The sequence below is a fragment of the Alligator sinensis genome, unplaced genomic scaffold (assembly GCF_000455745.1).
Source record: "Alligator sinensis unplaced genomic scaffold, ASM45574v1 scaffold262_1, whole genome shotgun sequence".
In the NCBI taxonomy this organism is placed as follows: Eukaryota; Metazoa; Chordata; order Crocodylia; family Alligatoridae; genus Alligator; species Alligator sinensis.
Genome location: NW_005841904.1, coordinates 1,051,360 through 1,077,112, shown reverse-complemented (window position 1 = coordinate 1,077,112; position 25,753 = coordinate 1,051,360). Strand labels below are relative to the sequence as shown.

At 41.6% G+C, this 25,753-nt stretch overlaps 1 protein-coding gene across 3 annotated transcripts in view; it reads right to left on the bottom strand.

Annotated features, from left to right (window-relative positions):
* RYR3 (ryanodine receptor 3) overlaps positions 1–25,753 on the bottom strand; it is a 585,375-nt gene that overhangs the window by 425,003 nt on the left and 134,619 nt on the right. For 2 of the 3 annotated variants that reach the window (XR_003092800.1, XM_025197735.1), the window contains exons 3-4: positions 7,527–7,634; positions 208–228 (exon numbers count right to left, since the gene is read on the bottom strand). Coding sequence is in view for 2 of the 3 variants with exons in the window: in XM_025197735.1 (XP_025053520.1) it covers positions 208–228; positions 7,527–7,634 (129 nt within the window). In the remaining variant the exon portion in view is untranslated. The remainder of the gene's footprint in view (positions 1–207; positions 229–7,526; positions 7,635–25,753) is intronic. The other variant, XM_025197736.1, reaches the window with a different exon arrangement.

The following is a 25,753-nucleotide window of genomic DNA, read 5'->3' as shown; positions in this document are numbered from 1 at the left end:
ACAGAATTCATCTATGCAGAATATTTTAAATGACTGATAAACACCTGGAGGTGTAAGACCCCATCCAAAACGATAAAACAAAAGCCACAAAGAATAAAACTCTTCCAAACTTTCACTTACAAGTGAAAGTTCTAATTTACTACAAGCACAACTGACGTCAATTTCATGCAAAGTAAATTTGTATCAAATGAAGAAAGAAGAACATACCCATTCGGAGAGGTCACTAGGCTAGCGAAGTCAAAAACAAAACGGTAAATGTAAACTTAGTTATATACACAACTTTGTTTGGGATGTGTTCAATATATCTTTGTAATAGTTGCTGTTCACTTGATTTTTAAAGACAGTACAACAATGTAGAACAATTTTAGATAAACAAACACTATGAATATTTAAAGGACAGAATTACCACCAGCAGGCATTTTTAATCTTTGAAATAAAGTGATACTGTGTTTAACATTTATTCTCTTCCAGTACAGCACTGATACTATCAGCAAAATGGTTAGTAAGCAACATGCCACAGCACAAAATGAGCTGCAAGAATCTGTAAATTACTATGGCATCACAGTGGTTTTGCATAATAATATTTATGAGGATGAATTCAGCCAAGAAAAGCGGTCAGGACGTAAGTTAGCTATACTTGCATTTACCATGAAAAAGACAATGGAATAAAAATTAGCAGACATGCTTTTCTGTTTCTATTTTATTAAGTCGAACAAAATTAAAAGGTTCTTCCTTGCTTTCTCATTGTAACACAAAAACTCTTTCTTAGCAAGACTATCATCAATTTGATTGGATTCATAAATGGTATAAAACAGCAACAGTATAAAATATTAATCAATAGCCCCAGATTTGGTTTAATCTGAAAAAAACATGCTTTTAAATATCAAACTTGAAGTGCTGATCAAAAACTTTTTTTTTAAATTTCCCTTATTTACAGCTAAAAACACACATGCATAGACTCTAATACTGTATTGCATAAGAGATAAGGATGACATGCATACAACTTTTGGGATACAAAACCTCAGAAGTAAGGAAACGAAAGGCTGAGCCAACCAACACTGCACATCTTTTAATCAAAAATGCAACAACCTTTTTCTTCTTTGTATGAAAAAAACCCGGCTACGCATATATCACAGCAACCATATTTGCAGTAAATATGTCCTGGAAATGACTTGGTTAATTTTTTTCAGACCAAGCACTGGGGCCACTGGCAGACTTTAATGGCCTACGCAGCATGGGGGTTGACAAGTTCTGGGCAAGGGGAATCAATAAGCTCCCCCAACTTGGCAGTTTTAAACCTGCACGCAGGGCAAGAACTCACAGGTTCTGGGTGTAGGAAGCTTATGGCCTCCCCCTGCTCAGGTTTAAACATGCACGGCTGAGCTGTCCAGTGTGGGCTGCATGGCATGCAGGTTGACAGGTGCTGGGCAGGGGAAGTCCAATCAACTTTCCACACTTGGTAAGTTTAAACCTGCACGTGGGGCAGCCCTGCACATATTGCTTTGCTTGCCAGGCACTGGGTAAGAGCACTCTATCAACGTGAGATGCCAGACAGGGGAAGCCTTATGCATGGGTTTAAACGTTCTGAGTGAGGGGAGATCATCAACCCCCAAACCCTCAGTACTTGTAAAACCGAGTGCTGCAGTCCATTGTAGGGCTGCAGCACTGGGCTTTAACATACCAAATTACTGTGCAATACAAACTGGGAACATTTAGATAAAGATATTGCATACTAAATGCAGAACATCTTTTTGGCTGGTTCGCCATTTTATCATGCCATAAATCACTGGTTTGACATTTTTCAATTTATGGCTCAATTAACATGAATTATGCCATAAAAGTAACATCTGCCAGGTGACTGTATGCTTGAAATTGTGATGCTAAATGAACTCAGTTTTTGCAGGCAGAGAAAAGACCAAGATATTCCCCTTCTAAAAAAAAATCTCTCTGAAATGCTTCTAGAAAGTACTTTTATCAAATATTAGGCTCATGTATAAATACATGATGGTTTATTATGGCACAGTTTTTTTCTTGGCATTCCTTTAGAATAATTTGCAACTCATTCATATCCTCACCTTTCCATTTAACACATCTTAGAGTCAGTTTGATAAGTAATACCACTTGCTACTACATCATCATGTAGTTATTCTTTATCCCTGTATGTATGTATACATACATATAACTAGGTACATACACTTATAGAAACACAAGATCTATATTTGAAATATGTTACTATGCATATGTGAAATATATACAAATTGATAATTCTACAATCCTTCTGTATATGCATGTGCCTATAGAATTAATACAAGGTCCACACACAAAGGATAGCAGAACTAAGTGCATAGGGAAAGTATACTGAGTTACTTTAATTATGTTTTGATTTGAAAATAACTTGATTATACAAGATGGATTATATTTAAAAACTGGAAAACTATAAAACATACAAAACCATCATATCTACAAAGAGAAACAACTTTCAGGGAAAATGAATTTGAAGGCCTAAAAAAGTTGACATTCCATTTAAATTGGAGGACTGCAAAGAAAAATTACCAATTTTAGATGCCACAATGGTTTTTTTCCTCGAATTAAAATTCTGTACACCTGCTATTTATGTTGATAATACTTCTGGTCCTTTGACTACTCAATACTGTGCATAGAAAATCATGGAGGATTTGAACTTCAGAGCACTTTAAACATCACACTGTAATTCTATGGACATCAGCGAGAGGCTGGCTCAAAGTGAAATTCCCTCCTCTACCCTCAGAGCATTTGCAGAACTGAATAATTAAAAAAAAAAAGAAACAAACAAAAGCAAAGAAAACACATGCCTGTGTTAATATTAATATGTTTTGGAAGGATATAGAAATTTGACTAGCTGTTTTGGGTATAAATTAGCATACATATTAGATCTGGCTGGAAAATTCTAAAAATGTTGGTCAGAAACACAACTTCAATAAAGAAATATTGTTTGACCCTCCCTATCAGCTCTGTTAAAAATATTTTAAATGGTTTTAATGTAGGCTGTCCCCTACACAATTTCTAAAAAATGAAAATGTTATTTAAAATGAAGTATATATGGTTAATTAAAAAAAATCACTTAGCATTTTGGAGTGGTCGGGGTTTTTTTTAAATAAATTCTATTATTAAATTTTCAAAGTTGTCTGTGGCGCTGTTTGTTTTTTTTTAAGTGCTGTAACAATAAATATGAAACCTAATTCAATTATCTAAGGATGCATTTGAGGCTTGTTCCAACACCCACTGAAAGCAGTAAGAAGATTCCCATTGGGTTCAAGAGTCCTTTACGCAACAGCCTGTAATGGTTGTGCTTACATAATGACCATTCACATAGTGCTGGGAAACATTTATCTTTCCTTGTAAAGAGAATGCAGTCTCTTGAATATAGTTAGGAAAATGTCAGTAACCAATCACAATTTAACCAGTCATAGCTAGAATACACCTTCATTTTCTTGGAAGAAATTAAAATTACTGTATTATAATAAAATGTTTAAGTAGTACTCTTATGCACACCTTACAAATGGATAATGTCTGAATCTGTTTTAAAACAGTAAGCTGGTGCAGAAAAGTGAACAAATCATAGTATGAATGCAGGAGTGCACTGGTAGAGATTTTTCAGGAGGCATATTGGCTGATACCGATCTGATTTCTGACACAGCCCAGCAGCTTGAAGAGCAGTATTTAGCTGGTAAGTCTGTTGTGGTGGAAGGGGAGGGGAAAGGAAAGGGGCATGGGGGGAGCAGATTGAGGCACCTGCAGTGAGGGAGGGAGTGGGGCTGGGGCTAGGCTGGGACAAGAGCTAGGGCAGGTGTTGCCCAGTCAGGGTGGGGCGGGGGACAGAGCCATGGCTTGTCCAGGAGGGGAGGGGTGGGGGGCAGCTCCTGCCACTGTGCACACCCCAAGAATGCATGGGGGGCATGTGCCCCCAGATTTGCACAGGGCAGGGCAGGCTGCCGGTGTAGGCTAGGACTGCACCAGGCTCTTCCCAGTGGGGGCGGGGCTGGGGTGTGCTCAGGGTGGTGCTGGGAGGGTACGGGGGGTGGGGGGAGAGCCTGGCACAGCTCCGGCCCCAGCCTGCAGCAGCAGCGTGCCCCACTCCACACAAATCCAGGGACATTTGCCCCCCATGTCCTCTTGGGGTGTACACAGGAGCCACACCCTCATACCCTCTGGATGAGCTTATGCTCCGTCCCATGCCCTGCCTGCCCCAGCTGGGCAACACCTGCCCTACCCTGGCTGGGCAACACCTGCCTCAGCCCCACTCCCTGGCTCCCCATGGGGCCTCGATCTGCCCCCACCATTCCCCTTCCCTTCCCCCTACCTTTTCACCACAACAGACGTACCAGCCGGATGCAGCTTTCCAAGTTGCTGGGCTGTGCTCCTTGCTACCTATGTGCTGCACTGTGGCTGCGCATATGCACAGAGCATTTATCTGCCACATTAATCGGCCACATCAGGCAAAAAAAAAAAAAAAGATTTCCAATAGAGTCAATTTTCTTTATATCAGTGCTGAACCAATATCAGAATGATGACTTGGTGCACCTCTATATGAATGCAATTTATAATTCAACAGACAAATTTCTGAGCTTACTCTGTACAAATTCCTAAGCTTAGAATAAATAATGCATACATTAAAAATGTTTAAGTACTGATTTCTGAGTAAATAACACAAAAAATCTGAACCTTAATTGCTTAAATTAAGGTTCAGACTCTAATACCTCTTTTGGGAGGAAAATAAACTGTTTTTTAAAATAATGTTCAATTCCCATTCCTCCTGTATGAACTTCTTCTACTTTACAGAACTATGCAGAAAAAGAAAAAAATAAAAACCTAAAAGCACATGCAAAGAAATTCAAGTTTAGGAAAGAAGACAAATACAGAGTCAAAGGAGGACTTTAATTATGAAGCAAATTTGGAATAAATCACATTTTTATAGAGAGGGTGCTACCTTTTGTTTGTTTGTTTCTTTTGATAATATTAAGACCATTTATACTTCTAACATTAGTTTTATCCCTCATAGGTTTACTGTTCCTTCTGCCTGATTTGGCAGTGAAATCATAACTCTCAGTATAAATCCCAGTACTAGGAGGTTCAAAGAGAAGAGGAGTTTTCTGACTGCCCCTAGAATAAATACAAAAAGGAAAACTGAAGGACCATCTTGAAGTGGGCAGGTTGATTTGCATAATTAAATTTTCTTGCCATTTAGCACCATGTGGTCCCACAAGGTTTAAGTGTTAACATTTAATACAGAACTAAAATTAGTGAACTTATCTGGGATAAAACATGTAAACAGCTGCAGTGTATAGGTGTGGAGAGAAGTAACTTTTGAAACATTTGAAAAGGGTAGCACTTCAGCCAGAGGACATGTGCACAGCCTCTGTTGTACCGCCCTGTTGGAAGACTCCAGTCAGGGGCTGCTCCAGGTACTGAAGGATGTCTCGCACCAGAGTGGAGAGTACTGGAGAGGAGAGGTCACCAGGGGTCTGGCGTGAGAGTGGAGGGAAGGGATGAGGGCTCATTTCAGAGATAGTGTTTTGGGCCACTTAAGCCATTTGTGGACTGTTTCAAAGGCAAGTACATTTGTACAGCTGAACCTCTGAAGCATTTCAAAGGCATTTCAATTTTTACTTCTGTCCAAAACCTATCATGTAGTAATTGATTGACTGAGATGGAAAACACTCTGATGGGAGGATTAGCTTCACTCTGAGCTTCTAGGCAAACTACAGTGTTAGACTATATTGTGATCCTTATTTAAGCATCCCATCACAGGTATCAGCAGCTTTGTCTGATATTGGTTGACTTAAGAGCCCAGACCAGAGGAGCCTATAGAGCCAGCCTCAAAGGACTAAAGCTGACCACAGCAGATATGTGATAGAAGTCCATTCACCTGTGGTTGATTGAAGGCACACCAACCTGTATCTGAATGCGGTACATAAGGTTTTGACTTAGATGAGAGTTTTGTCTTCCCCACCAGGCCGGCCACTGAGCAATAATACAGGATTGGTCATAATATGCATACACCGTACACTATTCAGTTAATTTTATACTATTAATAAGATGTTGAATCTCTCCCTTAATGAGGTAAGAAGCCGTGTTACGAGGTTTCCAATAGTCCATGTCAGATAAACATAACTAAAGGTTACCAGGGTTTTTTGTTTTAAATTCCTAAACCCACAAGCATGAATTATGAACACTAGGGAATGAAGCCACATATTTGCTTTTCAAGGGAACACAAGCTGCTCCCTAAATGTAATATGGCATGCAATTGAGTCATTTGGCATTGTTAACACACTAAACAAAGTTTACATGTTTATTACTTGAAAATATATTTGAATTTTCTCAAAGGAATTTTGATCAGATCACTGTATCAATCAGCCAAATTGAAAGGAATCTCTATTTAGGTTTGAGTTCAGGCCAATCTCTATGTAACTTATCATTATCTAGTGCCAAATAAATGATTCGGTACTATTAATTCACTGCTGGAGCATAAAAGGAGAAAGAGATAGGCTGTGAAAGAATAAACCACAGTTTTTAAATTCAAAAAGCTTTGTGAATAATAAATAATATATTTCTAAATTATGTTTACTTGCTGAATCTGACAACACTTCAATATGAAAATTCTTCTTTTACTTATTTCTGTGGTCCTGTGATGGCAGTGGTGATCTGACATTACCCCAATGATGCAAGAAAGGACTTGCAGCATTTACTTTTCCACATCATACTACATCATACTATTAATGTTATTTTAAAGAAGGTTTGTGTTGTAATCTATTTAGAGATGACAACACACAAATATAAACATCACAAACCATTTTCACTTAAGAACTCCTGCTCCCAAACCACAAATTAGGTATCTACAAGTAAGCTCTCTAAGAAACAATCCTTTAGATATTTATCTACAGGAAGAACCTTATATAAATGATGGAAGTAAAGAATGTATCTAAATAAAATTATATCACCTTATTTAGATGTCAAATGGAATGTCATTCCTAAGAGTTAACTTTACTCTAGTTCATTTAAAATTTAAAAAATATTGTTTCAAAACTTTTCAAAGTAAGCTTTCAGTTCAATGCAGTGCCCTCGAGTGCTTAGAGGTTGATGAATAGAAAGATTTTACTCTCTTGGTTTGTAATCGCTGATTTCATAAGAATGCCACCCTGCAGATGCATGCAAACTAATGACTAGCAACTAGACTAAACCTATGAATACTCTTGTGCATCTTTCCACAGCCAGGTCAGTAGAAATTGCTCTTTAAAAAATATGCTTGTTTTTTCATTCACCCTTTAAACATAGGTTCAATACACCTGCGGCTCAATGCAATGAAACTATCCAGTTCATAAGGATGAGAAAGCAATATTACCAATGAATAAAAGGAAGATTAAAGGATCTACTACTCCTTATTCTGATGGCCCCTTCATTTTGAAGTGCCTCGGATCAGGGCAAAAACATTAAAAAACAGTCCATATGTGAAAGCCTGATATTTCTGACTGTCAAAATAATTTACTTACCCCTTCACTGGCATTATCTCCTGTGTTAGCCAACATTTCTTGAAGCGCTCTGACAGAGAGGGACTGTTCCAGTACAAAATTACAGATGCAAAGATCTGGAGGAACATACTGCAGAAACAAAATAGACAAAGGATAAGAAGGATATGGAAGGCTAATTAAACAAAATGTTCAGCACAGGCACATACCCACATAATGACCATTAATTTTAAGGTGAAAATGCATTTGTTTTTCATGTTCACATCAATTCTTGTATGACAACATTTTTCAATTATTTCCTTTTTTTCAAATCACTCTGGTACTGTTAAAACAAGAGGTTTTCAGACTCAAAAAGCAAGATGGTCTCCCAGCACCCTTTAAGGGTAGCGAGCTTTTTTTCCTAAAATATTTAATCATGCTAAGGTAGGGTGCCAAATATATGGCCTGTGGAGTCATGCCATTTGGCCTACTGGGATACCAGCATCGCTGGGTCTGGCATGGCCTGCCACAGAATCCATGCCCCTCAGGGCCTGGTAGACACGGCAATCAGCAGCAGAGGGCAAGCAAGGGCTGATACAACCCCAGTCACCCTCCTGCCACCTTGCCTATTGCCACTGCCCTGGCCTTACTTCTCTTGTTGCCAACTTCTGCCATGTGCCCTCTGCTGGAGCTGGACCTGGACATGCCATGGCACAGGGCACATGGGGGTGGCAGCTCTGGCTCCATGGTGAGGGCTGGAGCTGTCACTGCATGCCCTGGGTTGGAACTGGAGCTGCTGCCACCTCTGCATAGAGGCCTGGGGCACAAGGTGAGTTTCACATCCCTGGGTTATGTCAGAAACATTTTTATTTTCTTGTGTCACTAGAAAACTAGACCAGGTCTACAATTTTACTTGACATTCTAGTCCTGTCAGTGCCACAGGAGATGAATGTAATGTATTTCACCTCATAAACAAAACTCCAATTACAATATCAAAATGTCTGTATTTACTTAAGCATGATCTCTATGTTCTCTAAAGAAAGAGTGGATTATCTTTAGTCCATTAGTTATGGAACAGGAAAGAAGGGTTTGGTACCTTAAAACATTTGTGTGTTTTTAGCTGTTGGCATACATGTGCTCAAATACTTTACCTAGCAGTGTCCATTGGGGCCATTATGGCGCCATATCTGCCTGCCACCTCCCAAAGCATAAAAGAACAGAGAAAGGCCAAACTAAATGGGGGCCTACCAGTTTTTTGAGATAAGCAATGCCTTAAGCTGATCTTAAGCTGATTGAAACCAGCAAGATTGTAAATGGCACTCAGTCCCACAAAATGATTGTTTACCTTTGTAAATAATCACTGTCGTCCCTTGTAAATAAGCACTGGATTTTTTAATTGCATCTCTTTGATCTATGGCACTGTGGGGAACTTAATCCTTCACTGAAATTCTTTAGGTCAGTTTAACAATAATAAGGGACTAACAACCATTCTATAATTCATGCATCAGTACAGGATCCAGACTGTAGCAGAGAGATAGTAGGTCATCAAACATATATCTCAGAAAACTATTGTTACAGTACTGTCAGCAATTGTTCTTTGAACGATTTTTTATGCCTTCCAGTTTAGTCAACAAGCAATTAATCGATATACACAAAGCAGTTTTTTAGAATTAACCTAACCAAAATCGATGCGAAACAAATGAGTCTATCATCTGATTTAGACATAGGTCAAAGATCTGACTATAACTGTGGTCAAGCATTCAAACAGGCTACATAGAGAATTTCCATCCTTGGAAGTTTTCAAAAGCAGGACAGGCAGACATTTGTTTGTTTAGTCAAGTGTGATCCTGCTTTAAATAGGGAGCTAGATGAACTTGTGAGAACCTTTCTAGCCCTACTTTCTTATGAGCTTATGATCATGTTGGGTAGAAACTGGGATAGGGGCTTATGGTAATTTTGTCCTTGTGGAAGACTGTGTACAGAAATATTATGATAAAAACAGCAGTTTCCCAACCCTTCAGACTAATATAAACAGTGCTATAAGGTCTAATTTTAACGTAATAATGTACAGGAAGCATGATACTGGAAGGTAAAGAGACACATCAACCTAGTTAAAACCATAATGACAACCCAAGGAGAAGTGGGTTCCCACAAAGTAGAAATTACAATATTTAGCCCCCTGAGAAACCTAGTTTTGAGTAAAAGAATATCAAACATCCCTGTGTACGAGAAAAAATGAGTTAAAATTGCTTCCACTATACTCTGAGAGAACTAAGGAAAAATCCAGGTTTCTTCAAAGATATGGTCTCAAAATAAGCAAGTTACAAGTTTCCAGACAATGTGGTATCTCCTGAATTAAGAATCTTCCATTATTTCACTCCAATTATTTATTTATTTTTTTTTTGCCTTGTGTTAGGATGCTGAGAACAGCAGTAGAACATCTTCTCTCAACATTTCTAGCCAGTATTCATGCCATGAGATGCAGGGAAATTGAGTCTGAACTAATAATATGTCCATTGTTCTGGGTACTACTGTTGATACATGGGTAGGTTTAGTAGCAAAAACGCCAGGACCAGACAGGGGCTTGTCTACTTTTTCTCCAGAACCTCAGTATTACAGACATTGTCAAATAGTCAAACATTGAATAAGAAATGTGTCTTTGATGGAGATTTGGGGTTCACACTTCCCATGAAACAAGATATGACACAGACACTGATTATTTCATGGGCAAATAAAACTGTATCTGGTTGATCCCATTTGTGAAATATATTTCGGATGACAAAACGCTGATGGATCAGTCACGATCACATGAAACCTGTCTGCTTAGTGGTCTGTAACTCCAGAGATCATAGAGCTACTAAAGGCATATTAGCTATGCAGAAATCCCACAAATAAATTGCTTGATACTCAGTGGACAAATGAGTACTCCCAAATCTATTCATATAAAACACTTCTCTGATATTGCCTGTCATAATATGGTTTTATATTGGATCATGGACAGAAGTATCAGGCAAGCTGATCCAAATGCCTATAGCTCCAAGACATGTGCAACTGCCTGATACCAAAATCCCTGAGTTTGATGTGGATCTGTTTATTCCTCACTCGTGCTTGGAAGGATCTGAGACTAGAGTTTTTGTGGCACAGGTGGTATATTAGCACTCCCTTGCATACCTGAAAGGAGTACTTACACCAATTTAATGATGAAACAACTTCCTGGAGAATTTGTGCTGCCATGTTGATGGGTGCATGCTATAACAGGAGACAGATTTCAACCTGACTTGTGTTCAGTGGAGTCTAATGTACTTAGTTACTTACTGAAAGAGGCCATATCAGTGCATCTCAGTGCTTTCTAGGACCCAGATGACTACACTGATTTATTTCCAAGCTTCCATTAAAATAAAATAACTGGTTTACCCAGGGGCAGGATAGGCAAGAAAAGGGAAAAGATCTATCAGAAGTGAGTCCATGTGTTCTTCAACCACGCTGTTATGTAGGCGGTTTCAAGGTGTTTGCCAAACACACTGAGAAAGAAGAAAATGAAGGTCTTAGAAACAGGAGCTTCAAAAACTCACCGAGGTTTCATTTGCTTTGTGGAGAGTAATAGAAAGGCTTAGGAGCCTGTCCATAGTGTTCTTGCTGTCTAAATGGTGGTGTAAATGCCTACAAACCTAAGGGTGACCCGCAAGTCATTCATGGGGGGCAGGGGTTTTTCCACTTAATGATGGACAAATCAGCACCCTGAAATTGGAGATCTTTTATTGAAACTTGCAAATCCCTGGAGATAGCCAAAGAACTGCAGTCATGAATAATTCTCCTTGTGCAGATTCCACAGATTTTGTGGCAGAGGCATGAATTGCTACCTAGAAGTTTTGATTTAAGCTAATTCCTACATCCTCATGGAGTTTAGATGTAAATTCCCCCACCTTATGCCACTTTAGTTGTACACAGGCAATGATGCCTTTGCTGGTACTTGATGTAGCAGTACAAGTCCAGATGCTTTTTTCCCCTGTAAGCATGACCTTGAATCTGGGTGCATCTGTCAAAAAACTGATGCAGAACTCAGTGCATGTAGAAATATTTGAAACCATAACAGGATATCTAGGAACTGATGTTGGCATTTGTCAGAAGTCTTGTGCTGGCTTCATCAGATCCTTGCTGACTGGTATAGTCCATTTCTATGGCATTGAGGAATGAAACAAATTCAGAAGCTTCTAGAGCTTCTCACTGGGGATTTTCAGAGAATCTGCCACCGGACAAAACAAATCCCAAGAAGCCTTATACACGTAGAGTTAGAATGGGGTAGCAGTAGCCACATCTTTATCAGGCAATGAAGAAGAAATTGCAGCTGGAATAAAGTCAAGCTTCTATTGATGTTTCTCATTAAGTACCAGTTGATATTGTTACTGAGACTTAATGTTAGGCCTTGGCTGGGACAAGTTTGCTGTACTCTATAGCATCTTATTGGAGGTTGGGGCCTACCTCAAGGATGAGTCATTGAGAAATTTCTTCTCATTAGGTGTTATCCCCAAAGGGTCCAAGATGACAAAGGTCAAGAGCCATAAGTAAAGAGAACATGGGGATAGGTAAAATGGAGCCTGTACATTTTGGGGTCTGGATCTAGAATCCCTATCAAATGTGCATGGGATATAAACAAAATCAGAACTTTACTATACCCTGAAACTCACAAGAAGAAAGAGTCCTTATTAAGCCATGGAGCAGTGTTTATTTGGACCTGTGGATGGACTATAGAGAACTTGAACTATAGAGAGCAAGCAGTACACAACCCTGCCTTAAGAATAGATGCTAAATTTGTCAACGTATCTCCACTGCTCCTAGTTTACTCTTAGTTTACAGCCATTCTCCACTCTCTTAAATGCTCATTGTTTTTACATATGCAATCTATTGTTTTATCTGGTACTTTGGCTTAGGCTGTTCTCACTTCTTTTATAGACCTGAAAGGCACTTTGTCCAATATCTCTTCTAACTATAGAGTTTGTTCAACAAAAGATATTACTAAGAAAACCTTGCTTCTCCACTATGTATGAAGATCACACAAACATAAAATAAAAGCTAGCAAAGCACAAGAAAGACATACATGCACCAACTTTACATGGATAATTGGCCAGCTACATTATATTTAGCTGTGTACAAGCCCCCCCCCCCCACACACACAGAGACAAAACCGTATTTTTGGACACATTAGATATAGATGTCAGGCAGAGGCACAAGTCTGCCTATTACCAAGACTATGCCACTTCTGCCCATATATTTTGTAGGTATAGCTTAAAAAGTTCTCTAAAATGGTGACCCATAATTTTATTATAGCTAATACTATGAATATACACAAAGTCAATATGAATTATTAGTAACATGTTTATTATAAGTTGTTTCTTAGGTTTACTTATGTTTCTACTATATACCTGCAAAACAGTCGTTACATCTAAACACATAGACATTAGAAAGATGCATATAATCTATATACATAGGTAATACTCTAAAACAGAATCCATTTTTAAATAATTTCACTGTATTCTGTGAAAATAGTTGCTTATTAGGCTAGGCCTCTCTTGGTACTATGTAAACCAGTACAGCCTCTGCCATTGTCAGGTTGTTGGCAACTAAACTGGTACCTCCACCTAGGCTATACAAAGCAACTCAATGAACCTAGGAGGGTTGTTCCAGTATCTAAGCTGCCCCAACAGTCACAGTGCCCTTAGGACTGATTTACTAGACTATTAAAATAGTAAAATAAATAGAATTTTACTCTCTCACCCAGAAATTAACTTATTTTAGCTCAAACTAGCTTATATCATAAAAAATGTGCTTCATAAAATTTATGACCATGAAACTGATTTTAAAGTCAAAATATCACAATATTATACTGAACATGAAAAATGACATGTAAGTAGATACTATCTCATTTCCAAAGTATGATATGAGCAGAGAGTAAAGGCTCTGAGCAATTTCTGACATTTCATCACCATTTTAACACATTTAATTAAGTCTACCAGGGGGAATAGGTCACATAATTGTAAAAGATGATGAGTCTTTGTGCTTTCTCTCATTATAATGACTTCCATGATTATCCACAAACCTTCTTAATGATTCAGTCATTTTGATTATCTAGATCTTGTCCACACTGGGCTCAAACCAGCTTTTAATACAGGTTTTAATGCACGTTGAGCATAGAAACAAGACAAACTTTAAGATTACATTCAGAACTTATGCTAGGACTATGATTGGAAGTAAGGGAATGCAGTTTATAAAATAGTTTTAGCCACTAGATTGGATTGCATCTCCTGCATAATGCCAGTCTACAATAAAGAACTTAAATACTCATTAATTCTAGGACATACTAAAGTCAACTGAAAAATCTCCAAAGATTTCAGAAGGCATTGGATCTGCTTCTCAGTTGGCTGTATTTATCTTTGGAAATGTTATCTATCTAATCATGAGAGTACTAAAGCAAGACGATCCCCGAGCGAGGCAAAAGGGGGAAAGGGGCCAGGAGGCTTCCCTGGCTGACCAGAGAAATCCAGGGCAGCCTAAGGGACAAAAGGGGAGCACATAAAAAGTGGAAACAGGGAGAGATCACCAAAGACGAATATACCTCCTCTGCTCGTGCTTGTAGGGAGGCAGTTAGACAGGCCAAAGCTGCCATGGAGCTGAGGATGGCAACCCAAGTAAAAGACAACAAGAAATTGTTTTTTAGATATATTGGGAGTAAAGGGAAGACCCAGGGAGGAATAGGACCCCTGCTAAGTGGGCAGAAACAATTGGTGACGGACAGAGGGGACAAGGCTGAACTCTTCAACGAGTTCTTTGCCTCAGTGTTCCTAAGTGAGGGGCACGACAAGTCTCTCACTGGGGTTGTAGAGAGGCAGCAGCAAGGCGCCAGACTACCATGCATAGACCCTGAGATGGTGCAGAGTCATTTGGAAGAACTGGATGCCTTTAAGTCGGCAGGCCCGGATGAGCTCCATCCGAGGGTGCTAAAGGCACTGGCCGACATCATTGCAGAGCCACTGGCGGGAATATTTGAAAGCTCGTGATGCACGGGCCAAGTCCCAGAGGACTGGAAAAGGGCCAACGTGGTCCCCATTTTCAAAAAGGGGAGGAAGGAGGACCCGGGCAACTATAGGCCAGTCAGTCTCACCTCCATCCTTGGCAAAGTCTTGGAAAAAATTATCAAGGCTCACATTTGTGAGAGCCCGGCAGGACAAATTATGATGAGGGGAAACCAGCACGGGTTCGTGGCAGGCAGATCGTGCCTGACCAATCTAGTTTCCTTTTATGACCAGGTTACGAAACGCCTGGACACAGGAGGAGGGGTGGATGTCGTATACTTAGACTTCAGGAAGGCCTTCGATACGGTATCCCACCCCATACTGGTGAACAAGTTAAGAGGCTGTGACTTGGATGACTACACAGTCCGGTGGGTGGCAAATTGCCTTGAGGGTTGCACCCAGAGAGTCGTGGTGGATGGGTCGGCTTTAACCTGGAAGGGTGTGGGCAGTGGGGACCCACAGGGTTCGGTCCTTGGACCGATACTCTTTAATGTCTTCATCAGTGACTTGGACAAGGGAGTGAAATGTACTCTGTCCAAGTTTGCAGATGACACAAAGCTATGGGGAGATGTGGACAAGCCGGAGGGCAGGGAACAGCTGCAAGCAGATCTGGACAGGTTGGACAAGTGGGCACAAAACAACAGAATGCAGTTCAACAAGGAGAAATGCAAAGTGCTGCACCTAGGGAGGAAAAATGTCCAGCACACCTACAGCCTAGGGAATGACCTGCTGGGTGGCACGGAAGCGGAAAGGGATCTTGGAGTCCTAGTGGACTCCAAGATGAACATGAGTCGGCAGTGTGACGAAGCCATCAAAAAAGCCAATGGCACTTTATCGTACATCAGCAGATGCATGACGAACAGATCCAAGGAGGTGATACTTCCCCTCTATCGGGCACTGGTCAGACCGCAGTTGGAGTACTGCATGCAATTCTGGGCGCCACAATTCAAGAGGGATGCGGATAACCTGGAGAGGGTCCAGAGAAGGGCCACTCGTATGGTTAAGGGCCTACAGACCAAGCCTTACAAGGAGAGACTAGAGAAACTGGATCTATTCAGCCTCCGCAAGAGAAGGTTGAGAGGCGACCTTGTGGCTGCCTATAAGTTCATCACGGGGGCACAGAAGGGAATTGGTGAGTATTTATTCACCAAGGCGCCCCCGGGGGTTACAAGAAATAATGGCCACAAGCTAGCAGAGAGCAGATTTAGATTGGACATTAGGAAGAACTTCTTCACAGTTAGAGTGGCCAGGGTCTGGAACGGGCTCCCAAGGGAGGTGGTGCTCTCCCCTACCCTGGGAGTCTTCAAGAGGAGGTTAGATGAGTATCTAGCTGGGGTCATCTAGACCCAGCACTCTTTCCTGCTTATGCAGGGGGTCGGACTCAATGATCTATTGAGGTCCCTTCCGACCCTAACATCTATGAATCTATGTTTTTAAAATGCGTAATCATTCTTATGTATGGTCTGAATTCCTGTTTGCACAAGTAACAAACAAACACAGCACTATGTTAGTAAACCTAAACAGTACCTTAACGTATTCAACCAGAGCTGAGAGTTCTGTAGCTAATACTATACATGGAAAATTAATACAAATTTATAATTCTCTATGTACAGAATCTAATTATTAGGGGGATGTCTTAAATTCAAAGGCATCTTGGGTTCAGGTAAATATGGTCTTAGATATCACATTACAATAATATCAACACTACTTCTATGCCTAAATGCATCAAAAGAGTTTTATTACATTTCACCAAAGCACACAAGAATAATAAAAGAATAACAAGATGTGCAGAAGCTGTATGATTCATATAGCTCATTGCCTTTCTTAATCAATCTAGAAGGCATAAAAGTTTTTTAACTGACCCAAAAGACAAGCAGGACTGTCAAAGTCCATTTGCTTGCAGTTCTCTATTTCCCAATTACTTAATTACTACAAGGTCTTTGCCTGAAAAGCCTCTGTATAACTCAGTCTGCACATAGCCCATTCCATGTATTTAACAAGTCCTCAAATAGAAAACAATTTAGTGAACTCTTTTCTTCTTTAAAAATTTATAGTTTTCTCAAATGCAGATAATTTAACAGTTTTAAGTATTGTGTTTAATTCCTGAATGGTCAGAAATGCTTACTGAAACTAAGCATACCTGAGAATAGAGAAATCTAACAATCCTTTGGTACATAGCATATTTAAATGAAATAAATATATTTTTAACCATCAAACAGGATTCATAAAAAATGGTGACTTTTTCCATAAATAAATCAGATGTGCAGGACATAAAGCAGATTTTTTGTTTTAATTTTGTTAGTTAAATATTAAGTTTTCTGTTCAAAATGAATTGCTTAAAATGAAATCTGACTTTAATATAAAATATATTAAGGTGTAATGTATTATAATCTCTCAAAATGTTTAAATAAAAAATAAATATCAAACTCTGAGTTACAAGTTGCATGTTTTCTGGTGTGCAAAAAGAACAAGAGGAAGGATCCAATGACTATGCCACCAGTTGTAAGAGTGGAAAATTAATCACATGTATGGGGACATTTGACTCCAGGAGACATCACCATCTACCTTAGATTAAATTCCAGTTGTTTTAGTTGCTTGGTACAAATTGTGTAAAATATCTAGTAAATAACATTAATTATCTAGTAAATAACTAATATACATGGCCACTAAAAATATAAAATTAACAGGAATCGTAGAATAATAAGTATACAGATGATCCATCATAGATCATAGAATTGAATGGGGTTATTGAATTATAGATTGAATTAAACAAACATCTACTAGGGTAGCTGCCCTAAATGGGGCAGTAGAAAAACAGCTGCCACCACAGCCACACAATCATGCCATTAGTAACTAGCATTTAAATCATGATTTAAATTGCCTTGATTTAAAATAATTTATCCTGACATGGAATATGTATAAAAAGAGAGCTGAACATAACCATTGTCTTTCACAGGAAAGAGAAATGGGAATCAGGGCTACTGTGGCTGGGAGGAAGAGGTATGGACAGACTGGTATAAGGGAGGCTCTTCCATCAAGAAGGTGGACAGACATAAGCAGGAATTTGGGAACTCTGACATTAGATGGTGGGTGGCCAAGAAACTGGCCTGTACAGGAATGAATCTATGCCAGAAGTGGGCAAAATACGGCCCCTGGACCACATCCAGCCCACCAGGCACTTTCATTCAGCCCACGGCACTCCCCAATGAACTGCATCTCACCCAGCCCTTCTGCCCATGAGGGTGGGAGGGAGGCACCCACATGTACAACCATCCAACAATACCCTATTGGGCTTTGCTCCCAGACTCATGGGTGGAACGGCTCTGCCCAGCCAGCAGCTTCCGGGAGAGGCTCCTGCTGCAGCCAGAACCTGCTCGCTCAGGGCAGCAGGTAGGGAAGCAGCAGGGCTGGTGGGGGAAGGGAGGGAGTTGCAGCTGTGTCGAAGCGGGAACGCAGCATAGAGTCTGTGCCCAGAGGGACAGAGGGAGTGCAGAGCTCAGCTGGGCAGGGTGTGGGCATGAGGGTGAGGGGTGTAGGGACCCCCCACACACTCTCATAGCATGCAGACCCCACTGCCTGGCAGCAGCAGCAGCCAGGGAGGTCAGATCACTCGTGCCCAATGCAGACATGGCGGAGTGTGGGGACCTGCGCAGAAAGTGGGAAGGGGAAGCAGCAGGCTCCAGTGTGGGCTTCCCCTGCTGTGAGTGGTGGACCTGCAGGCACGTGGTGCCAAGCCCCGGTGATAGGGCAGGCTCTGCTCCCTCCCCCAGCACTGTCCGGAGCTCTGCCCGCATGAGGCATTAGCGCCCTGACCTCCCCCCCGCCTACTGCTCCTGCCAGGCAGTGGGGGCTGCACACCATGGGGGGGAGTGTGCAGGGGGTCCCTACTCTCCACACCCTGCCCCCACAACCCTCATCAACATATACATACACCCCAGCTTACCTTATGCCCCCCTACACAGCTATACTCTTACAACCCCCACAGACAGTATAAGTGTGACACTTTATTCTTGAGTTAATATGAAATCCCTTCTGTATACAGTACACAATCACAAGTCATGACAAATTTCTTTTGTAACAAAATTAGAATATAGTAGGTGTTTGACTTCTAATGTACGATTTGGTTTTTTTTCTGGTTCTAAGATGGCATCCCCCCTCCTAAAAGGAATATTTGGGGGGGTGCAGCAAGGGGAAGGACTTCTGGTGGCACAGGTCAAGGGTTAGGGTGCAGACTTCTGGGCCCAATGTGGCAGCTAGGGGGTGGGGCAACTGTCAAGGGGCTGGACTACATATGCAGCTGCCAGCAGCTCACCAAGCTTGTTAAGTGGTGCACTGCCTGAAATAATTGCATGTCCCTGATCTATCCTCTCAGTGACAAGCACCTTATGCTCTGGCCCTTTCCCAGCTTCTAAAACCTTCTGCAGTGGTTTTAGCTGCAGTGGTTCTAAAACCTTCTGCAGTGGTTTATCCTTCATTTTTCATCACCGATCTCCCACACACCTTTGTTTAGTTCTACAGTACTAATTAAAACCTACTCTTTACATTAAGTTCCTTGTGATCCCTCACACTATCCTGAGTATCAAGGACAACGTGGCTCCTCATAATGTGTTTATATAAGGTAGTATGGTGGGTCACAAGTTTCAAGGAAATTATAGAAAAATTCCTCAATGAATTTCCCCTGAGACTGTTCTTCAGGTACCCACAGAGGCAGATCCAAAGAGAATTTGGGAAGTTCACTACACCCTCTCCTTCCTCCCTCTCCTCCCTATGGCTGTCAGTGCCTGGGCAGTGAACTCTACGAGTACATTGGCTCAACAGAAGTAGGCTCTGCACAGCTCCAGCTAGAGCTGCCACTGTCACAGCACCAGAACCCAGGGGATGAACACTGCCACTGCTCCTCCATGCACACCCTTTGCCCAATGCTGAATTTGGTTAAACAGGAAAAGTGGGGAGCAGCAATGGCATTCACCCCTTAGGTTCTTGAGCCAAGTCAAAGCAACAGGGGGAGGGTGGTATATCTGTACCCCCTATCCTGGCTTCTGGATCCTCCCAAAGGTGTTTGTATTGGCTGAAGCCAATGCAAATTTTAAAATCTGTGAATACAAAAAAATTTACAAGCTTCATATCAGTATGATATTTCTTGATGGAATTTCAAGGGTTTTTTATCACTTAGATTTAAAAAAAAAGTAAATAAGGAATTATATAACCCCCCACTCCTAAACACCTTAATTTAACAGAATGCAGTTAAGATCATGAAATTCAGCATTCCAACATATGCACTATGTAATACAGCCCCTTTTTTCTATTCATTATAAGAGTCTTTAATTACATGACTCTCTTTTTTAAACACAATGCCATTTCCTCATGCACTGCACAAGATGAACTTGCTATAAAGATAAGCCCTTCAGACACTGTATGTGGAGTAGGGTGACCACTTTTTTCAAATGTAAAGGCAGTACACATGTTCCTTCCTTCCACCCCTCTCCCCAGCTGAAGCATGGCTGGAGCAGAGTGGAGCAGAGCTAGGCAGGGGCAGGAGCCAATGCAGGTTCCCCACCCTGCTGCCTTTCTCCTGAGAGCACTGCACTGGCCCTGTGTCTTTTGCCTGGCAGCAGTGGGGGGCACAATTTCATGCCTCAACCACCCTGGCTGCTGCTGGGCAGGCAGGAGGTACAGAGCTGGATCAGGGCTCCTGGGGGAAGGGCAGCAAGATAGGGAGCCCCAAGCCTGCAGCCCAGATCTGATCCCATCCCCATCATGTGCACAAATCTGTGGGGCATGTGCCCCCCATTCTCCCTCCCAGGGGGGATGTGAAGCAGTGGGGAACCACCCTCCCCTGCACCTGCTTGATAAGCCATTCATAGCTCTGTCCCACTCCCCACTCTGGTCCCCTGCAACACCCTGGCTGACCAGGATTCCCAGCCCCAAATCCCTGCCCCACTCCCTCCCTCACCATGGGGGCCCCAATCTGTCCCCCCACTCCATGCCTCTTCCACCCCCCCATAGACTTATCTGCAGGGAGTTGCTCTCCACGCTGCCCCAGTTCTTTCCTGGCAACGTGCATGTGCGCCAGAGGCCCAGCACCCAGTAGCCAGCAGCGGTGGTCCAGCAGCTGAGAGGAGCTGAGCCCTCAGTGTCCACAGCAGGGCACAGGGTTGGGAGAAGCCCAGCAGCATGGGAGAGGCCAGGAGAGGCACTCCAGCAGAGGAGACCCCATCGAGCTGTGCCCTGACCACCACCACTTGAGGGAGCATGAGTCATTGGGCCCTTGGGTCCCACAGGAAAAAAACATTTGTGGCGGGCAAACCCAGAGAAGGGGCTGGGTGAGCAGCCCCTCGCCTAGTCAAGGCCCAAAGGGGAGGGGCCGCTGGTGCTTCCTGGACACCCCCCAAGGGACCCCATTGAAAGAAAGACTATCTCTTGCCATGGGTCAGAGACTATATTAAGGGATAGATGTTATTAAGATTGTTCATGCTTGCACCTTATATTTTGTAATTGAAATGTTGTATTGTGATGTTGTAAATAGTGTTATTTAGGGTTTGACCTTGGTTATTGGTTAGTATTCACTCTGTTAATATATGTATACAATATTTAGTTTTATGTTTATGTATATTATAACTTAATAAATTGTATATAGTTAAGAACTTTGGACTTGGGCTAACTCTATAGATGAAAGAGGGATCTGCTTAAATTCTGGCATCCCTCTCACAGCACCCCTCCTGCCTACCCATCCCATTCAATTGAGAATAGGGCACACCTTTGAGTGTACCCAGGTTACACATAAGTAAGACTTGAACTGGTTGGGAGAGGAGATTAGGAAGGACATGTTAGAGAGGAAAAAGAGAGAGCTCAGACTTCAGCATACAGGAAGTATCTATGCCCCTAGAGTATTCTTAGCCAAAATCTGTAAGAGAAACAGGTTGTCTGAGTCTTATCATTCCTCTGATGTCAGTAAACAAATTGGAAAGCCAGTGACAAGGTAGGTGTCTTATTCCTCTAGTGCTGCTCCACACACTACTTCTATAACTATCAGTTACTCTGTGAGCTCAAGTGCAGTGGATCAGACTTCAGAAAGGCCTTCAATACGGTATCCCACCCCATACTGGTGAACAAGTTAAGAGGCTGTGACTTGGATGACTACACAGTCTGGTGGGTGTCAAATTGGCTAGAGGGTCGTACCCAGAGAGTCGTGGTGGATGGGTCGGTATCAACCTGGAAGGACGTGGGCAGTGGGGTCCCACAAGGTTCGGTCCTTGAACTGATACTCTTCAATGTCTTCATCAGTGACTTGGACGAGGGAGTGCAGTGTACTCTGTCCAAGTTTGCAGATGATACAAAACTGTGGGGGGAAGTGGACACATTGGAGGGCAGGGAACAACTACAGGCAGACCTGGACAGGTTGGACAAATGGGCAGAAAACAACAGAATGCGATTTAACAAGGAGAAATGCAAAGTGCTGCACCTAGGGAGGAAAAATGTCCAGCACACCTACTGCCTAGGAAATGACCTGCTTGGTAGCACGGAAGCAAAAAGGGATCTTGGAGTCCTAGTGGACTCCAAGATGAACATGAGTCGGCAGTGTGACAAAGTCATCAGCAAAGCTAATTGCACTTTATCATGCATCAGCAGATGCATGACGAACAGATCCAAGGAGGTGATACTTCCCCTCTATCGGGCGCTGGTCAGACGGCAGGTGGAATACTGCGTGCAATTTTGGGCGCCGCACTTCAAGAGGGATGTGGATAACCTGGAGAGGGTCCAGAGAAGGGCCACTCATATGGTTAAGGCTTGCAGGCCAAGCCCTACGAGGACAGACTAGGGCACCTGGATCTCTTCAGCCTCCACAAGAGAGGGTTGAGAGACGACCTTATGGCTGCCTATAAATTCATCATGGGGGCACAGAAGGGAATAGGTGAGGCTCTACTCACCAAGGCACCCCATGAGGTTACAAGAAATAATGGCCATAAGCTAGCAGAGAGCAGATTTAGACTGGACATTAGGAAGAACTTCTTCACAGTGAGAGTGGCCAAAATCTGGAATGGGCTCCCAAGGGAGGTGGTGCTCTCCCCTACCCTGGGGGTCTTCAAGAGGAGGTTAGATGGGCATCTGGCTGGGGTCATCTGAACCCAACAAACTTTCCTGCCTATGCAGGGGGTCAGACTCAATGATCTATTGAGGTCCCTTCTGACCCTAACATCTATGAATCTTTATTACAAGCTGGGTGTCAGTATATTTCTTGATGGAATTTTCAGTTCTTTTTCCACTTACCCTTTTTTTCCCCTAAAAGCAAATAAGAAATTATGCAAAAAGAAACCCCCATCCCTAAACACCTTAATTTAAAAGGATTCAGTTAAAATCATGAAGTTGTTTTCCAACATATGCACAATGTAATGCAGCCCCCTTTTTCTTCTCATTATAATAAAGCTTTAAATTACATGACACTTCATAACACAATGTTCCTTCCTCATCCAGTGCACAAGATGAACTTGCTATAAAGATGGATCAAAGTTATACATCAAAGGGAAATATCGAATATAGGACCTTTGCTTCATTTGTTGCTTTGAAGATCTTTCATACTTTTCAAGCATCCTAAATTAATGGAAACTTTGGCTTTAATCTCTCAGTGTCTTAATTCCCAGTCTTGACATGATGATTAATATAGCATCTCCTCACTCAAAAGGGTGTTATGATAATAAATTTAGGTTTGTGAAACACTCAGTATGGTACCATGAAAACCACAGAAAACTTCATGAGGAAATGTAAGGTTTCTCTTTAGAGCATGATTTGACTATCATACAGTTAATAAAGTACTAGGTCACACAGAACAAATACTGAACAGCAGTTGTCCATTAAAAGTGAGCACCTTCTGTGCACTGAATGAGGCAGGGGTCCTCTGGTAAGAAAAACATGGCATGGGATTTTTTTTTTTAAGTGTCTTAAAGAATAAGCACAAGGGGATTGAATGGTGTGACTGCAAGCACAGAAATGAGTATTACCAAGTAAACAAAGAAATGCAGACAGATGGCCTTTTTGACCATAAGACCAAAAATATTAGGTTTTCATTCTGCTCATGTAACAGAAAATTAACCAAAGTGTAACAGAAGAGTACAGAAAAAAATCTTTATTATAAGCCAATGTAATGCATATGCTTACTGCACTCTGAGAGACAAAATCAGCCCAAAATCAGTTAATCCCTAATATCAAGCCTGTTTCACTTTATATTGCATAGGAAAAGTATAGTGCTATACCCCCTGAAAAATACAGAAGGATTCACACGGCAGAGCCTACTTCTGATGATCTTTGCACTGCAAAGCATACAGGCCCTTCATATCCCACAACGTTGAGATTAAGTTATTCTTCCTGTTTTGGAATTTGTATCCATTTTTTTGCATATTTGTAACATTCATACATTTACCCAGAGAACAGGGTGAGCTATTATATAAGAAATAATTTCATATAATAACTTAAATAAAATCAGTATAAAGAATGGATTTCAAAAGCTTTATCAGTCAAACCATAATATTGTCCCTTGATCTTTCTACACTAAATGTTTTTCTGTTGAATTAACTTGAACATTCATTAAACAGGGATGCTGTCTTGTTAAGGGATTTTTTGGCAGATCACTCTAAAACCTTACAGTGCATATCAATCACTGATTGCTTTACACAGCTCATAGAAAAAAGTAAAAATATGTTAATCTATTAATTTTTAATTGAGGCTAGTATTAAATTAACTTATAACTATTAAGTGCATGCTATTTTAACAGGCAAGGTTCTTTGGGTAGATGTGATATCTTTTATTAAACCAACTGACTAGTTTGACAAAAGTTCTTAGCAAGCTTTTGGGCACAATCACCCTTCTTCAGGCATAGGAAGTCTCTGCTGTTCGGAGACTCCAAGGAATGAAGAAACTAAAAGTGTGACAGGATGTCAGTGAGAATGTAAATAGGTGGAAATTAGGAAAACAAAAAGGTAGAGCAGGGAAGGGAGGAGGAAAAAAAGCAGGGTGGGGGAAATCAAAGGTGAGTAAGGGAGACTCTAAAGTAGTAGTAATTCAGGGTAGAAAAGAGGCTGACTGTGAAAAAGTAAATACCTCGAAATTAGAAAGACAAAGGGCAGAAATAGAGGGGAGGAGAGGGGAGGAAGGGGTGGGGGGAAGAAAAGTGTAAGAGGTCAGGTCTGGCAGGTATCTGGTGAATCTGATCTGGTAAATTAGATGTTAAAAGATGTATTTTAACAATACATGTTATATTGCAACAAAGTTTTATATAAAGGGTAAAAAATATGCATATATTTGTGTTTTATTCTGAATAATGGAATAGCAGCTTTGCTATCAAAAACTTTTGGCAGAGGAAAGCAGGGCAGATGCTTTCAAGTTCTGCAGTGTGGAAATCTTTATGAATATAAACAAGTCATTAGTACTTTGATAATGGGCATCAACTCTACTTCCAAATCAGATACCAAAGACCACAAAATCATATATCCACTCACCACTTCAAAACACTTCATTATGAATGAGAATAAACTACTGTGCTAATTTCCTATGTATATATTGTGCGGGCCCTCTCCCAATCCCATCCTCATCGCCATGTGCGGGAAGCGGGGAGTGATCCAGGCCCTTTTTCGCGCCGCGTGGGCTGTGGCCAGCAGCCCGGGCACGCTGGGTCAGAGAGAACAGGCGACACACTAGAATTAGGCACGGACGCGTAATGGTTGATTCAAAATTGTTTACTTACACCGAAGATGGTCGCGGTGTAGGCTGGACAGTTTCCCAGGCACAGCTCCGCTTAAACCCTCGTTTGAGGACTCAGACAATATTCGATCACTCCCATGGAGTTGTTGAGGCTCCGTGGATCCTTTTGTTCACTCACAATTCACTCACACGAAGTTTGCTAGGCTCCGTGGGTCCTTTTTTGCGCGCAGGGAGAGGGATACATTGAGGATTGCGAACGGCAACAGGGAGAGGCTAGAGGCTGATCAGACCCCTGTTGCCTGCTTTAAATGCGCTGGGTCCGATAGGCTCCGCAGCACTTAGAGATCTTCACACAGCGTGAAGTCTCCTCCTCCTGGTGTTTGTGGAGTCCTCCCTTACGGGGGTTCTCCTCGGAGATCTCCAACTTGGGCGGAAACCACCCAAGCCTTTTATACGGCTAGCAAGCCAATCACTAGCCGCCACGTGTGAATAATTTAACGCAAGCCAATAATG